At 29.5% G+C, this 15,888-nt stretch overlaps 4 protein-coding genes and 1 non-coding gene across 7 annotated transcripts; 1 reads left to right on the top strand and 4 right to left on the bottom strand.

Annotated features, from left to right (window-relative positions):
- Nucleotides 1–48: 48 nt before the first annotated feature.
- Nucleotides 49–7,310, bottom strand: Ranbp16 (Ran-binding protein 16). Of its 3 annotated transcripts, none has more exons than XM_035096441.1 (14): nucleotides 7,216–7,310; nucleotides 5,791–6,031; nucleotides 5,533–5,708; nucleotides 5,183–5,407; nucleotides 3,938–5,094; nucleotides 3,721–3,865; nucleotides 3,500–3,647; nucleotides 3,269–3,428; nucleotides 2,782–3,184; nucleotides 2,556–2,718; nucleotides 1,737–1,814; nucleotides 1,471–1,664; nucleotides 1,269–1,396; nucleotides 49–1,184 (listed from the first exon to the last, which is right to left on the bottom strand). In XM_035096441.1, the coding sequence occupies exons 1-14, from the start codon at nucleotides 7,228–7,230 to the stop codon at nucleotides 1,085–1,087; spliced, it is 3,333 nt and encodes a 1,110-aa protein (XP_034952332.1). In that variant the 5' UTR covers nucleotides 7,231–7,310; the 3' UTR covers nucleotides 49–1,084. The 3 variants fall into 3 exon arrangements, with proteins under 3 accessions (XP_034952332.1, XP_034952333.1, XP_034952335.1); XM_035096442.1 differs by having other exon boundaries at nucleotides 5,542–5,708; XM_035096444.1 differs by having other exon boundaries at nucleotides 2,580–2,718; nucleotides 5,542–5,708.
- TRNAA-CGC (transfer RNA alanine (anticodon CGC)) lies at nucleotides 228–299 on the bottom strand. Its single transcript has one exon. It is a non-coding gene; the product is annotated as a tRNA-Ala (tRNA).
- Nucleotides 7,311–7,608: 298 nt separating the features above from the next.
- ND-B22 (NADH dehydrogenase (ubiquinone) B22 subunit) lies at nucleotides 7,609–8,341 on the top strand. The gene is made up of 2 exons (XM_035096449.1): nucleotides 7,609–7,812; nucleotides 7,974–8,341. The coding sequence occupies exons 1-2, from the start codon at nucleotides 7,700–7,702 to the stop codon at nucleotides 8,299–8,301; spliced, it is 441 nt and encodes a 146-aa protein (XP_034952340.1). The 5' UTR covers nucleotides 7,609–7,699; the 3' UTR covers nucleotides 8,302–8,341.
- A 122-nt stretch (nucleotides 8,342–8,463) lies between these two features.
- Nucleotides 8,464–10,555, bottom strand: LOC118074904 (lipase 3-like). The gene is made up of 7 exons (XM_035096448.1): nucleotides 10,298–10,555; nucleotides 10,019–10,211; nucleotides 9,814–9,928; nucleotides 9,442–9,685; nucleotides 9,227–9,376; nucleotides 8,890–8,974; nucleotides 8,464–8,818 (listed from the first exon to the last, which is right to left on the bottom strand). Exons 1-7 carry the CDS (start codon nucleotides 10,427–10,429, stop codon nucleotides 8,520–8,522), a joined length of 1,218 nt encoding a protein of 405 aa, XP_034952339.1. The 5' UTR covers nucleotides 10,430–10,555; the 3' UTR covers nucleotides 8,464–8,519.
- A 597-nt stretch (nucleotides 10,556–11,152) lies between these two features.
- LOC118074841 (uncharacterized) lies at nucleotides 11,153–15,772 on the bottom strand. Its single transcript, XM_035096332.1, has 13 exons — nucleotides 15,577–15,772; nucleotides 15,306–15,498; nucleotides 15,131–15,245; nucleotides 14,826–15,069; nucleotides 14,591–14,743; nucleotides 14,421–14,508; nucleotides 14,073–14,359; nucleotides 12,819–13,011; nucleotides 12,638–12,752; nucleotides 12,327–12,567; nucleotides 12,096–12,248; nucleotides 11,932–12,016; nucleotides 11,153–11,868 (listed from the first exon to the last, which is right to left on the bottom strand). Exons 1-13 carry the CDS (start codon nucleotides 15,721–15,723, stop codon nucleotides 11,573–11,575), a joined length of 2,310 nt encoding a protein of 769 aa, XP_034952223.1. The 5' UTR covers nucleotides 15,724–15,772; the 3' UTR covers nucleotides 11,153–11,572.
- Nucleotides 15,773–15,888: the final 116 nt, after the last annotated feature.

Here is a 15,888-nt window from a genome sequence, read left to right as displayed (position 1 = left end):
CAATTGATAGAGTCTAAGTTTATTAAAAGAAATTTGCCAACTGATTTATTCAGCAAAAATTTTTGTCTTTATTGAGTTATTATTCTTTTAAACTAAAATGTTCAATAATTTGGGTAAACAATATTATAACTGTTTATGTGGATTTATACAAAGGAATATTTATAAGTAATGTACAAATATTTTCTATGTTATGCTAATGTGGGGACAACAAATATAAAAAAAACGGCTGGAGGAGCTGGGATTTGAACCCAGGACTTTCAGCATGCGAAGCAGACACTCTACCACTGAGTTACACCCCCAAGTACTAAATACGAATTTAAAACTGGTACTAATGATATCAGATAATTTTAACAACATATTAATGATTTTATTTATTGTATTTCTTTTTTTTTTATTCAAAGCCAAGTTTTTTGTCGCAAAATTTAAATAAAAATCACGTATAAAAATTGTATTTGTCAATAATTATGAAACATTGTTCGTTTATTGACATCTTGAATTCAAATTAATTTTAAAAGATAATCAAAAGTAAATAGGAAGAAAATTAAAAAAAATGAGCGATTAACAATGCAAGGTAATCACAGCGTCAATGTATGCACTTGGCACTCAATCAGGCGGCAATGCAGTAATCAAAACATTCATCTTGGCATTATTAATAATTATCAAATTTGCTTTGTTTTTTATTACGGTAAGAACTGAGCACTCTTAAGAGATATTTTTTAATGATATCTTCATGTACATCATTCACAAAATTCACGTGTGAATTTGATGGTAATTGCAAGTTTATTTTACTTCGTTAAATCTTCAATGCATTCACACGCTCAACTCACACCACTCTTGCTACCACAAACAGTTTTAAGGCCGCAGTCCACATTTATGCTACACTCTTTGTGGCTAAATTTAATGTAATTTATATCATTGATTAATCACTCATAATCTAAAATCAAAAACGTTCTCTCTATTTCTGTTTTTTTTTTTTCAGTCGTTCATTCACATGCACACATTCGTGCATTTAATCTTTCATCGGCCGGCAAAGTCATTGTAATATTTTTTTGAACCAAGCTGCAATGATTTCATAGTAAAAACACTACGAAGTCATCATATCATTGGCTAAATTGGCAGATATATTCGGACCCTTAAGGGAATCATTTATATCTCTCCTGAACATTGATAAGTTTTGAGTAAACCTAAAAAGTAAATTGTTTTTTTTTATTAATTCAATAAGTCTCTTTCCTTTTAAAAAAAAAAAAACAATCAAATTTATAATTTACCTGTCTCTATTTTTTGTTAATAGGTTTGGCTCAATTCCATCCATCAAATTTTCAAACCATTGTGCCATTGTTGCTTGTTTATCAACTGGCTGACTTCTGATTATATTTTCTCTTAATTGTCCAAAGTACTGCATTCAATTTTTTATCAATTAATAAATATTCAACAAAATAATTTAATTAATTAATCAGTAGTTTTAATTACCTCTTCATTAAGCAAAATAAGTCCTAAGAGTGGTCTGGACATACTCCATTGATTTCTACAATCTTCAAACATAATTACATTCAGAACAGTGCTTAATATTTGTTGTAAAATTTCTGGATGCTGCTTCAGAACTTGTAAAAATAATTCTCCACCAGCAGGAACCGATGTGTTCTTTTTTCCTGGATAGACTCCAGCTAATATAAAATAAAACAATCAATATAAATGTAAAAAAAAAAAAAAAAATTGTTTGTTAAGCCATAATTTACCTTTTTGTGATAGTTGTTTAAACAAATATGTTACGATGTGATCTAGTGTTGCACAACATCCGGTACAAACCATTGTGTCTGAAAGAAGATTAATTGCTATTTTGGCAGGCAAATAAATTGCAAATATTAAAAAAATCTAATAAACTACAAAGCAGTAGTAATAGATCAGACTAAATGAACTGATGATTCTCTAGCTCATTAACAATCATTACTATATAAAAAACATGCGTTTCATTAGTAGATTAGTGTAAAACCACAACTTACACTAATGTGGTAATTTAACAATGTTAATAATTTAATAACGTTTCAGCTGTGCGGCTGATTGCAAGTGCTAAACCCGTAATTTGAGACAATTGAAAGTAATACTTGAGCTATGGCATAATCCGGAAGCTTGTGGGCAAATATGGGAATAACGACAAGCTTTCGTAATACCAGGACATTAATAGCTGAACGTTGCAGATTTTGTTATGTACGAAAACTAGATTCACATCACTCCAATCCTCTTAGCGCCTATATTTACTCTAATAATCTTCTGCTTTAAAAAATAATAACCGATGTAATGATCATGTACTTATTAAAACCCATAATTACATTCTATTGATTTCATGATGACCGAGCGATTTCAACATTCCAAGCAAAAAATGTAATTAAGCATATGGAGTTATAAATTGCTTTTTTACTACTATGAATGATCATATTTTTTATTAGCTAATATTTTCAAATAACTCGAGCTCTGTACGAATTTCGAGGCATCGTCATGTGATTTATATTTGGTACAGAGGATATAGAGTACTTATAGATAGAATCAGCCGCACAGACCTGTGTAGGAGTCTTTTAGCGCACCTAAAGCTGTGAGACCTTCGCTGATACTCGATAAGATGTACAGAAAAACTCTGGGCTCTAATGTAGACAGAAAAGCCATATGATCTTGAGCTAAACACTCCAATAATACGTAATACGTCGCTGATAGTTTAGGATAATCCTAAAAATGCAAATTAATTTACAGATCATTTACAATATAAATGAAATAGATTTAAATACTTACCAATAAGTCACTTTGAGGTATACTTAGAAGTAACTTTACAAATGTATTAAGGGCATTGTCTAGAGCTTCATCGCCATACAATCGGAATACTCCAAAATTTACATAACTTCCGCATAAAGCAGCTTTTAACATGCTGAAGCAAATGCTGATTCCTTTCAGTTTAAGGGGATAAATTTGATCCTTGGGTACTTCGACGTTTAAAATGTGATTTCCATAGCTACAAATGACTTTACTAGCTTCACGAAATAGTAAAATTCCATTGGGAGATGAGACTTCAAACTGAAGCCGTTGACTTCGATTTTGAACTAATTCAGCAAATAATTTGAGAACCGGAGTAGTAACCTGAGGGTCATGATGCCATAATTCGATAGCATGTAATAAAATTGGTGTATAGTTAGGATATCTAATTATAATGTTAAGTATAATATCCATGTAAAAATTTATCTCCATTAATTACTAAATTAAAATGGTCTAAAAAAAAGGATACATCCAATCAAAAAGCATCATATATGATGGTTTCGTATTAAAAGCAAATGCTAAACCTCGTAGATCTCGAGCAATGCCTATTAATGCTTTTTTAGCTTCCTCCGCAGCAAATAATGGCGTATCTGCTGCTCCCATCAACTGACCCAGACTCTCTAGAGCCGCTATAAAAATTGCCATTAATCATGATCACTTATCGTTGAGTATTCAATCATAGTGCCGTCGATTAATATACCTGTGAGGGGTAACATGAATGTGTGAAATCTCTCTTCGTCTTCTCCCAAGTCTACCATCAACAATCTTCCCAATGATGTGTAAAACATTGATCTGCAACGCATCTCTGTTACAGCAACGTTATTACCAAGGAATGGAAAATGTTCACTCTACAAAAAATCATGAGATGAAGCAAAATGTTAATATCATACTATTTGTTATTTGTGTTTCATTCATACGTACTGTATGGTTATTTAACATAAATTGTACTTCTTCCAATTTTATAAGCTTACGAACACAACTGTATCCTACTGACAAGTCAGTAAGTAGCTGGAGAGTCTTTGAAATAATTTGTTCTCGACGTCCCCAATATTTTAAGTTTGTTATACTGAAAAGAATTCGTTTATAATATGAATTTAAATAATAATTAATTCTTTTAAAGTAAGAAAAAAATAATTACATTTTTCGGATAAAAACACTAAGCACCATAGCTTCATCATTCAACCCTAAAACCTCTGATAATCGTCTATAGACTTTTGAATTTTTCTGAATTTGATCTCCAACATAGATTTTTCGAAATTGCTCAAAGAAACTGAGCATCGCTAATTCCAGTTTTTCACAGCCACCTTGAGAGAGTCCAGAATCAGTAAGATTCATGAGCTGAAGTACCCTACAGACAAGCTCGCCATCCATAGCATCATGTTCTTCAGTACTATTGAATGATAGTCGACCACCAATCGCACTTCCAATAATATAGACCAGCCACGTCAATTGACCCTCCTGAATAGTGATTTCAATTTGTTGTGTAGGGCTTGCAGTTTGTGCTAACAGTTCTTGATATGCTCGTGCTGCTTGGTCAAATAATTGAACCAGTAACGTACAGGTTTTTTGGTACTCGCATCTTCCAATCACAGATAATTGTTCCAGTTGTTGTTGTACCATACCAAGATCATCAAGAGGATCTTCTAAACCTTCTCTAACAACAACAGCTACAGACTCAAGACGTGAAGTGATGTATGCATTGGTAACTTCTGGGGTATAAGTTTCCAAAAGATGAGGTTCAGTAGCTTTGACATAAGGAACTGAAGCAACCATACGTTGCCATAAACTCAAAAGATAATGTACGCTGTTGGGAGCAAATTGCCACATCTGTAAACTTTGAACAGTAAATTTAGCGATTAATTGAATGGTTTCTGGATAGTTTTCCACCATAACTAATTCTCCGAGTTGATAATTGCTTTTTAGTCGTGCTAATAAACGACAAAACTCGTGGTAGTTTTCAGGATCACTTAATCCTTGAGGGTTTTGAAGAATGTGCTTTACACCATTTACCAAATGAGTTAAAAACTTAGCTCTCTCAGTATTACAAAACAAGCTGCGTCGTACTGAAGCTAATTGAACTATACACGATAACGCCAATGATGACAAAGTATTAGGGAGGCTATGATACAGGTCAAAGTACAATTTTAATGTTGAAAAATCAAGGAAGGCCGGTCGCCAACTTGTTGGGATTTGTACCGTACATAAGTCGTCAGAGCTTTCGTCCGTTGATGTTCCAATGAAATCAAAAGTTAAACAGTTACGAGCAAGTCGTAAAAGTTGAGTCATTAACCCATGCTACATAATAAAAAAATATAAAATTTAATGTAAGAGTGATCTATCATAAAATAACAATGAAAAACTATTACACATCTTTGAGCTTTACCTGAGCTTCATCATTGAAATTTAAATTTTTACAATTTTCTCGTGCAGTACCAAGTAATGAACATGATAACCGGAATATTTCAAAAAGCTGTGTATCTCTAAAACTGCTAGCAATTTTCCTATGCTTTGTTAATGATCTATTTGCATCTGCTTCGGAGATTTGATTCATTTCACATGTTAATTGAGAAAGCAATTGAACTCCTATCATGCAGTGCTCCACAGATCCCTACAAATAATTAATTCACCATTACAATAATTATAAATAAAATTAATAAATTATTAATAACTCTAAAAAGACAGCTTACTATTCTTCCTAATCTAATAAGCTCTACTACTTAGTTATACATTTACCCCAAATACCTGAAGAAATTTTGAAACATCTCCAACGACATTTCTGAAAACGTATTCTTCTTTATCGGAGTCAAACCATCCAAGTTTTGATATTCTTGCAAAAAGTGTAACTAGAGCTTGAATTACAAAATTTGGTAATTTCGGTCTTGTAGCCAAATAATTGAGTACGTAGTTTCCTAGAATGAATAAATAAATTAGTCAATTAATACTGAAATAATTTGAATAAAATATTTGTGAATATGAAAATTTTATACTTACTAATATCAAGTCTTTGCTGGAGACTTAACCCTTGCGCAGACCTCGAAACTAATTTGGTCAAAGTAGTTGCAGCCAACAGTTGGGCATAAGCTGAATCTCCTCTTTCCAAGAGTAACTGACATTTCGCAAGGGTATCAGGAGCATTTTGGAATCCAACAAGAGCTTTTTCTGCTTCTGCTCTATGCGCTGAATCTTGGGACTCATACAGCTGTTTACACAGCAACTCAAGCTGCTGCACTTCCTGCATTTTATGGATTTTAAGATACAATTAATGTGCTGAATGACATATTTAGATGAAGTCAATGACATAAATAATGATATTTATTTTTCAAATACAATAAATGTATCATAAATATTGGTGTTAATCAACGTTGTAGTAACATTGTTTGTATTTCCTGGAATTTGTAGATTGATTATAATTAATAGTATGATTTTAATTTATTACTATCATCGATAGAATCATTTTATCAATTATTTAATGAAATTGAAATTACGTCAATCAATGTTGAAAGGTTATAACGATATATTCAAGGGCGGTAGCACACGGCCGTATAAACAACGATTCAAGAAAAAATTCAATAACGGTAAGATAATGCAAACAAATATAAATAAAGCTCAAGTCATTATGTATTAAATGAAACTGTCACAATTATAAAATTTTGTTATTTCCATTTTCAAGAAAAAGATTTAAATACTCTGAGATATTTGTTGTGACAACAGAGACACACAAGCATGATAAATAGTATCATCAGCTATTGTCAGTGAAAAACATCTATTTATTTATCAAATATAAATTTCTACGATCAGAACCATCAAAATATGAATAAATTCTTTGCATTAATCAAGGTGTTAATTAAAATTTTTAATAGTTAGATTACCATAAAAATTAAGTAAAACAATTATTCTTATTATCAATTGCAATTGCAAAAATATGTAGTGGATTTTTAAAAAGTTCTCTGTTTACCAAAAAAAGATTACAAGTTAACAAATTATATCAAAAAAATATTATTGAATACATACATCAACTAAAACAATTATTCTTATTATCATATTTACTATCAAATAAAATTGTTTCTGCTCTAAAATAATGCATCGATAGTAAACTACGGGAAAGACACATTTTTGATTATTTATTCCTCCTTATCGTATGAGTTTAGTATAGAAACAATAAAAAAAAATTCGGTATGTTTTGATTGTCATTAGAAGATATAGAGTAACTCTGAACGGCAACTGTATCCGGCAGATAAATCCAAAGGTTACGCCGCTGAGGATTTCGCGCGTTGAATTGTTTAGTTTTGTTCGCGTTGTTACACTATTTTGACAACTTCAACATTACTCTATTGATCACACTATTAACAATCACTCATCATTATTTATGTCTTTATACAGTTTCGATGTTCATTTATTATTTTCATCAGAACTCACCTGCTCATCCGCCATTTTTGCAGCTTAGCATTTCTATACTGAAGAATACGAGCTGCTGGTAGACCGGTCCACAAAAATTCTCATGTACATATGTGTAAGGAGCCAGAAGAAGTCCACGCATCATATCATGCGCGGCAGATCAAAACGCAGTTGTCGCTATCACGCGGTTTTTTTAAATCTCGATCTAATTTTTTGTTTGTCCAGCTGTAAAACAATATTTCTAATAAATTTGAAGAATTTTAATCTTCAAAATTAGCTAAAATAATTTAATCTGTTATTTTAATTGTTTATTTTTATATAATAAAGAATTTAAGTCAATTTATTTGAACTCTTTAATTCCAATTTCTTCCGAAAGATGAATATGGAGTATTTTAGTGCGCAGTTCTGTCTCAGTGATGTATAATTCGTGACTATTTTATTTACATAATATAATTGTTTATCACAGCTGATCAAATTGTGATAAAATAATCAAGAAATAGTAAAAATGGCACATAAATTGCCAACTGGGCTTCGTACCCATGCCCAAAGAGTTTGTAGTCTTTATAAACGAGCATGTAGAAATATTGAAGCATTTGAAACTGATTTTCTTGAGTACAGGTACATTTTTCAATAACCCTTGCTTCAATTTAATTAGTTTATAATATTGCTATTGTTCAATCATTTATATTACATCATGACTCTTAGAAATGAATTTTTAGTTAGTTACTTTGATTAAAAAAAATACCATTTTCATCAACAGTTCTTTATTTAAACTTCAGATATGAAGCAGTTCTACTTAGACATGAGTTTGATAAAAATAAAGACATCAAAGATCTCAGAGTTGCAAAAAAATTATTGCTTGAAGGTGAAGCAGAATTAATGAAATGGAGACATCCTCAACCATTGTGTTTCGTGGATTCTCCAGGCGGTGCAGCTTTTCAGAGATACACTCCTCCTCCAGACTGGGTAGTTGACTATTGGCATCCTACTGAAAAAGCTATGTATCCAAAATATTTTGCTACGAGAGAAAAACGTAAGAGAGAATATATCAAATTTTATAATAAGCAGTATCCTAATGCACAGAAACATTTCACCGAAGATGATTAATAAGTTAAGAGCTAAATTATAGAATTAATTCATAATCTTATTACAGTTCTGTAGCATGAATTTATTGAATATATACAAAATAATTATTAAAAGATATATTTTCTTTCGAATACTTCATTATTAATAATACAATCAAAAAAATATTGAAGTGTTAATCATACATATATCTTATTTTAAATCTTCGATATTTCATTATTTATTTATACTTTTTATTAATTCTATTTATTATATTCATTTATAATCTCTGCTATACGATCATAGACGAGATTTTTAACATTATAAGCAATCACGAAATCTAAGTGTGAAAACGTTGGATGATTTACTGTTTCAACTGTTACATTTGAAGAAACATCATTGTTTATTTCTTCTATATCATTTTTAGTACTAAAATAATCCCTTGTTGCCTTGAAAATAACCATATCAACTTTAACATTACTGAGATTGTAGGCAGGAGGATTATTTTGACCATAGTGCAAAAGATTCCTGGTTCTACCAAAATCATATTGCTGAAATTTACCTACAAATCATCAGTTATTTTTTTTATACAAAAATATTAAACTGTTAAATGATTGAACACAATTAAATTACCACTAAGAGCCATTTGACAGTAATGCCATAAACATCTTGCTGATGATCCAGAAGGATAAAAATAAGATGCAAACATGATTTCTTTCTGTACGAAACAAAAACATGATTTTTCAAATGTAAGAATATAAAATAAGATTGCTAATTAGAGTAATTTCTAAAAATAATGTAAGTAGTAAAAAAGTTTTTGCCTGAGGTGCATAATTACTCTACTTTCTTTACTTCAGAAATAATTAATTCTCAAATGGTTATTATAACTTTATGAGGTTATTTTTATACATCTTTTTATTAACATTTTTCTAATAAAACTAGTTGGCTTTAAAATATATAGCTACTTTACCTTGTCATGTAGTCTTCTATCATGGCCAGTAATTAATTGAAATATAAATCCACAAAAGTCTAAAAGATCTTTACATATGTCTTGAGCCAATCGTATCAAAGCATTACCTTGAGGTAAAAATTCTATCATTTCATTTGGATCAATAATATCCTAAGTAAAAGTGAATTACTTCAATATTTTAAGTTCTTTACCTAATTATTGTTCTTTAAAAATACCTTGAGTTGATAGAGAATATTAAAAAAAATTGCTCTCATTGCATCTTGATTTCTTAAAAAGACAGATGGTGCTAAATTTATTAACACATTTATTTTTTGATTGTACTCAGGTCGTTCGGATAATAAAACCAGTGATGCAGTTCCTCCCATTGAATATCCAATTAGCGTTAAATTAGGTTTATTGGTTTTATTTAATATGTAGTCGATTGTTGAAGCGTAATCTAATTTTCCTATTTCATGCCACCTAGGAAAAAATTTTTATTATTGTTTATGCAATGATTAATTATTAGGACGCTTAAAATTATTATTATTAATAATTATATAAGAAGCTAAACTAATCTGTTTCATCACGGTTTAGAAAATTCAATTTACGAAAAATTCCAAAAACGAGGCTCTTCTGGTGATAGACGTTTGTGCAAACGCCCATAGCTATTTCCTCTACTATTGCCTAACCAGACATCAAATCCAGCATCAGCCAATGCATATCCTGAAAGTTAAATTAATTCAAATAGTACTTTTAAAATTATATTATGTTAATTACTATATGAAGATGTGAAAATTCAATCATTCAAGTTACCTAATGATCGATTATAAAGTCCCCAAATATCTGCTGATGACATAATTCCATGTCCAACTAGAACTGGTGGTTTTCCTTCCGCTTCAGGTGATAAAAAAGTTGCTCGAATTCTAAATATATTAAAAATATATCCATCCTCGGTGATTATAGTATGTTCTTCTGGTTTGTATCCATATCGTCGAGCTAGATTCATCTATAAAAATATTTATTTCTTTTTCAATCGATTCAACTTTCATTTTCTAGTAAAAAGCAAATAGATTAATTCAACTATTTACATACAAAATCTTGGTTCGTTACTTTATCATCACACTTTTCCACATCTTGCATTGAAAACTGATCATTAAAATTTATGTAAGACGAAGTAGTTACGAAAAACAAACCAAAAAGTAATATTGGTATGAAATTTTTCATAATGTTTAAAAATCACTATCAAACTATATCAAATCATGCATCTAGATTGTAGATAGATATAGAAATCTAGTCAAGTGTTTCGAAGACTAGTTAAAAAGTTCTACTGAATGAACTCAAGGCATGGTGTTATATATTCATTTCATAACATATTTAGAATATATTACTTGGTTACAAAAAAATATGTAATCACTTTTTATTCACGTTTGATCCTTTATAATTATGTCAAGGAAATGCATTAAATAGAGTGTCATGAATCAAATGTAAATGATTGTGCTCGGGACATAGTGCTATTAAAGGAGAACAATATCTCATTTATTTTTTTTTTTCACTTTTTTCATCATTTTTTTTTTGGTATGTTAAATAGCTCTTGACTCTATGAAGTATTAATAATAAAAAACATTTGCACTTCATTGAGAAGAGCACTTCATTAAAATAGTATCAGTTACTATTACGTGAAAATCAAAACATATAATACGTAACAGCTACTTGATCGTAATGATCTTAGTCACTTACTGCTTATAACATAATGGAAGTAAATAATTTCTCAGTACTGGAAAGTAATATGCATGAATGGTATTAGTTTAGAGATATTAGAGATTAAATAAATTAAATATAATTGTACACAATATTCAGTATTAAAAGAATGTCAACAATTTGAAAGATTTTGTTTTTTTTTTTTAAATTAAAAAAAAAAAATGTTTTTCTAAAGAAAACACGATTACATGGAGTTAATTTTTTATTACAAAATTAGAATTGTTTTTACTATTAGCAGTTGGTGACTTGCTTCATCCATTATTTGATTCTAATCTTTACAATTATGACATCAAATTGGTGACAAGAAAATAGTTAACGCAAAAAATCCATCAAACAGACTGTGCATTTAATACTAAGTTTGCTGGTGGTGATAATTTAATGACAATGTGATTCATGAGTTTTAATATCTTAAATAATTTTTTTGTACTAAAAAAAATACAATAATTGGTCTAAATTGAATATGACTTTTTTTTATTCATCAGCTTTTTTTATTTTCAAAACAAATAAACTTTTTTTTAACACACAATTAATGTAATTTATTTCAACATATTTTTGTTGAATGCCAACTGTATAGTTATGCAAGTAAAATTTTTTCTAATATTCAAGAGATCATTCTTGATATTTGGATATTAATGAGACAACTTTATCATTAAGTAATGTTTTAAGATCTCTAGCAGCTATAAAATCAGTATGAGAGAATTTGGGGTATTCGACTTCATAAAGCACAGGTTTAGTTGATACGCGTTTGACCACTTCTTCGAGATCGTCTTTAGAACAAAATGGATCATTGTTTGAATAAATAATGATCATGTTGGTTTGAATGTTGTTGAGTTGATAGTCTGGAGGTTCACTTTGTCCATAGTACTGTTGATTACTTTCACCATAATCATATTTACGGAATTTACCTATAAATTACCAACTTGAGTAACAGTTTTTCAGACAATAATTATTATTAGGAAGTAGCTTACCATTTTCAGCCAGTTGAGCATAATGCCACATACACTTCGTTGATGTTCCAGCAGGTAATTGGTCCATGACAGATAATAATTCAGGCTAAAATTCAATATTTAATTAAAAACATTTCCATAAAAATTTTTTATCAATCAATAAATCAATATATAATAATAATTACCATATCTGTCTGCTCCGATCCATTAGTAAGTTCAATTTCAAGTGCTGCTAAGCACAAGTTCATGATATTATGTTTCATACAAAGGTTCATCAAATCCATTGAACTGGTTCCTTTAGCCATAATTTCAGACATTCCATTTGGATCAATTGATTGCTACAAAAGAAAAAACAAACTTTAAATAGAAATTTATTTTTCAATAGCTTTATTGAACAGATAAAATAGTGAATGTACCTTGCGAGAATATAATGCTTCTATTACAGACTTGACTGGAGTTTTTTGTGTCCAAAATACACTAGGTGCCATTGCAACTGCAACATTGACTTTCTTATTGTATTCAGGTCGTTCTGATAGTAAGACAAATATTCCAGTTCCACCCATAGAGTGTCCAATAAGTGTCAGAGTTTCTTTGTTAGTTGTCTTGAGGATGTAATCAATGGTTGCAGCAAAGTCCATTCTCCCAATTTCATTCCAGCTAAATAAAAATTAGCTTGAAAATATTGTATCATATAATTAAAATTTTCTTTTTAGGATTTAAAGCATACGAGAAATTCCAAAAGCTTGGTTCTCCAGGAGTAAGTGTATTATGTGAACGTCCATAAGTATTTCCTCGGTAGTTACCAAGCCAGACATCAAAACCAGCATCAGCCAGAGTGTATGCTTTAGAAAAAAAAAAATTATCATGTATAGATTTAAAAATTTTTAGATTTTTAGTCTTTTTTTTACCGAGAGATCGATTGAATAATCCCCAAATGTTTGAAGACACTCCCATGCCATGTTGAAGCAATACTACTGGTTTCCCTTCCTTTTTAGGACTTGAAGGACTTTCTTGGATTCTAAATATTTTTAGAGTGTATCCATCTTCTGTCGTCAAACTATGTTCCTCTGATTGATAACCAAATTGCTGAGTAAGCTCAGGCTAAACGAGTTGACATTTTAAAAAAAACAACAATATATCACTTTTGCATATTGAATTATTAATTTATTACACTTATTATTCTTTTAAAAGTCATAAGACGTTTATAATATGTCACTTACAAATTCTCGGAAATGAAAATCTGCTTTATCCTTCAAATCATGTATTTCAAATAATTTTTTATGAGAAGGTAAACGTACACCAAATGCTATTGTAACTAAACCTAGCAAAAAAATGGTATCTAAAAGCTTCATAGCTCACACAATTTATTTACATGAACTTGAAAACAATTTTTCTATACTGCACAAATTATTGAACTTCGTTTGAGCTGTGATGGAAAATTTCTGTTGGTCTTATTGATGATGCTGACGTTTAAATAGATACAAGCATTATGCACAGAGTGATATACACTATCATTACTATAAAAAATAAATTGCAAAATTCATATTCATTAATTCATAATTATTTATAAGAAATAAATCATCCATAATAATACGTAATAGGTAAAACGTAAATATATATCAGAAATCACGATGATTGTCGAGAATAAATAGTAATCATTAAAATGATATTGAAAAATTACTAACTTTGAATTGATGTCCAGTAGTAAATTTGGTTTAACTACAATATGACAATAAATTTATATCTAATCAAAACAATTAGTTATTGATTTATCAAAAAGTCTTATTTAAATTTTTTTACTTCTACTATATATTCGTCATAAAATGTTTTTTGTCGATTATAAACACAACTATTCGGATTCAAAGTCAAACTTTTTTCACTATTTCTTCGAAAACGAACATTAATGAGATGAGACAAGATACTTATTGTTAAAAAGATTGAGGAAATTTTTTCGTTTAACTCTTCTAATTATATATCTTTATTTGTATGTAGTGATTTTATTTTGACAAAAAAAGCTCACATCTAGAAAAATATATCTAAATCCATTTGAGTAGTTACACTTAAGAAATTCTGAAAGAATATAAAAATTAAAATTATTTAAATTATTTTCACTCAAAACAATGTGTAATACTCACGAATTTATAAATGAAAAATTAATATTTATATTCAGAAATAATTTCTAAAACTCTGTTGTGTAATAATTCTCGAATATCTTTAGCTAGTACAAAATCTAAATGAGAAAAACGAGGATAATCAACAGATTCAAGTAGAGCTTTGGTAGAGACACGTTTAGCTAATTCTTCATTGTCTTCTCTCGTCGAAAAAGGATCATTTTCTCCGTAAATGATGGCCATATTAGTTACAATATTTTTAACTTTGTAATTAGGGGGATTTGATTGTCCATAATGTAAATAATTATCTCTTTCATAATCATATAGTCGAAATTTACCTACAAAGAATTGTTGAAATAAAAAAAAATGGTCTAAAATAAAATTGGAAATCAATCTTACCTCCATTTAGCGCATGTTGGCAATAATGCCATACACATTTTGTAGAAGACCCTGATGGAAAGTAATATATAACTTCAAAAACATCTTCCTGAAAAAAAAACATGTATTCTAATTATACAAATTAATTGATTTTAATTATGAATAAATAATTTTTTTTAAGCAAAAAATACTTGATTCATTTGCACAGGATCATAGCCAGATAATAATCCAATGAGTTCAAGACAAAGATCTATAATACTGTATTTTTTGCAAACATCAAAAAGCTTAAATCCAAGAGTACTTTGAGGCAAAAACTCCGACATTCCTGTTGGATCTAGAGCATCCTTTTATTATGTAAATAAATTAAAGAATTAATTCAATAAAAATTCAGAGAACATAGAGTGGAAAATTGTATAAAACAAATACCTTGAAAGAATAAATCAATCCTAATAAAAATGATCTCACGGGATCGTTTTTCTTCCAATAAACAGAAGGAGCCAATGCCACGGCTAAATGGACTTTTTTATTGTACTCAGGTCTTTCAGATAACAATATAACTAGTGTAGTTCCACCCATTGAATGACCAATCAATGTCAAGGTTGGTTTATTCGTTAAATTTAAAATATAATCTATCATCGCAGGATAATCATATTTTCCTAATTCATGGAATCTGTAAATAAATTAATATTAATATCCTATTTTATTTTTTTCTGAATGAGCATAAAACTTACGTGAAATTCCAAAATGATGATCCTTCTGGGGATAGTTTTACATGCGAACGAGAATAGGTGTTTCCTCTAAAGTTGCCCAACCAGACATCATACCCAGCATCAGCTAAAAAATATGCTAAAAAAATAAATATTTATTATTAATAAGAATAAAAACTTCAAGGTGAGAAATATTTACATATAGATCTGTTATAGAATGCCCAAACATCAGATACAGCAAAGAGTCCATGCTGCACTAGTACGACAGGTTTTCCTTGAGCCTTTGGAGATACTGGACTTCCAGGGATTCTAAATATTTCCAAAATATATCCATCTTCAGTTGTAACAAAATGTTTCTCGGCATAATATCCATATTTCTGCGCTAACCCAATCTGTTTTACATTAAATTTAATATCAGTTTTGGACTTTGATAATTTTTTATCTGACAGTTGTTATGATCTCTGACTCACAGTATCTAGAAAATATGGCTTTCCATGGGCTTCCTCTGGAGTAGTTACTCTTAACACTTGTTCATCAGGACGTACATATGAAGTGTTTGATATTGTTATTAAATTTCCAACAAATAATATACATAAAAACTTCATGATAGTGTACATTTAACCGGTTTATAAATGATGTTGATATTGAACACAAGAAGAATACTACACGTTTGAAGATGAATCTCGTAAAATGTATGAACAAGTTAGATATAAATACTTTAATACAATGCATGTAATAAATAATTTACATTTTTTATATTCTGACAATTATCCTTAACGTAT

Source organism: Chelonus insularis, unplaced genomic scaffold (genome assembly GCF_013357705.1).
Source record: "Chelonus insularis isolate UGA/USDA-ARS -01 unplaced genomic scaffold, ASM1335770v1 contig_139_pilon, whole genome shotgun sequence".
Lineage (NCBI taxonomy): Eukaryota > Metazoa > Arthropoda > Insecta > Hymenoptera > Braconidae > Chelonus > Chelonus insularis.
Note: the sequence above shows the minus strand (reverse complement) of the source record. Positions and strands in the feature narration are given on the sequence as shown.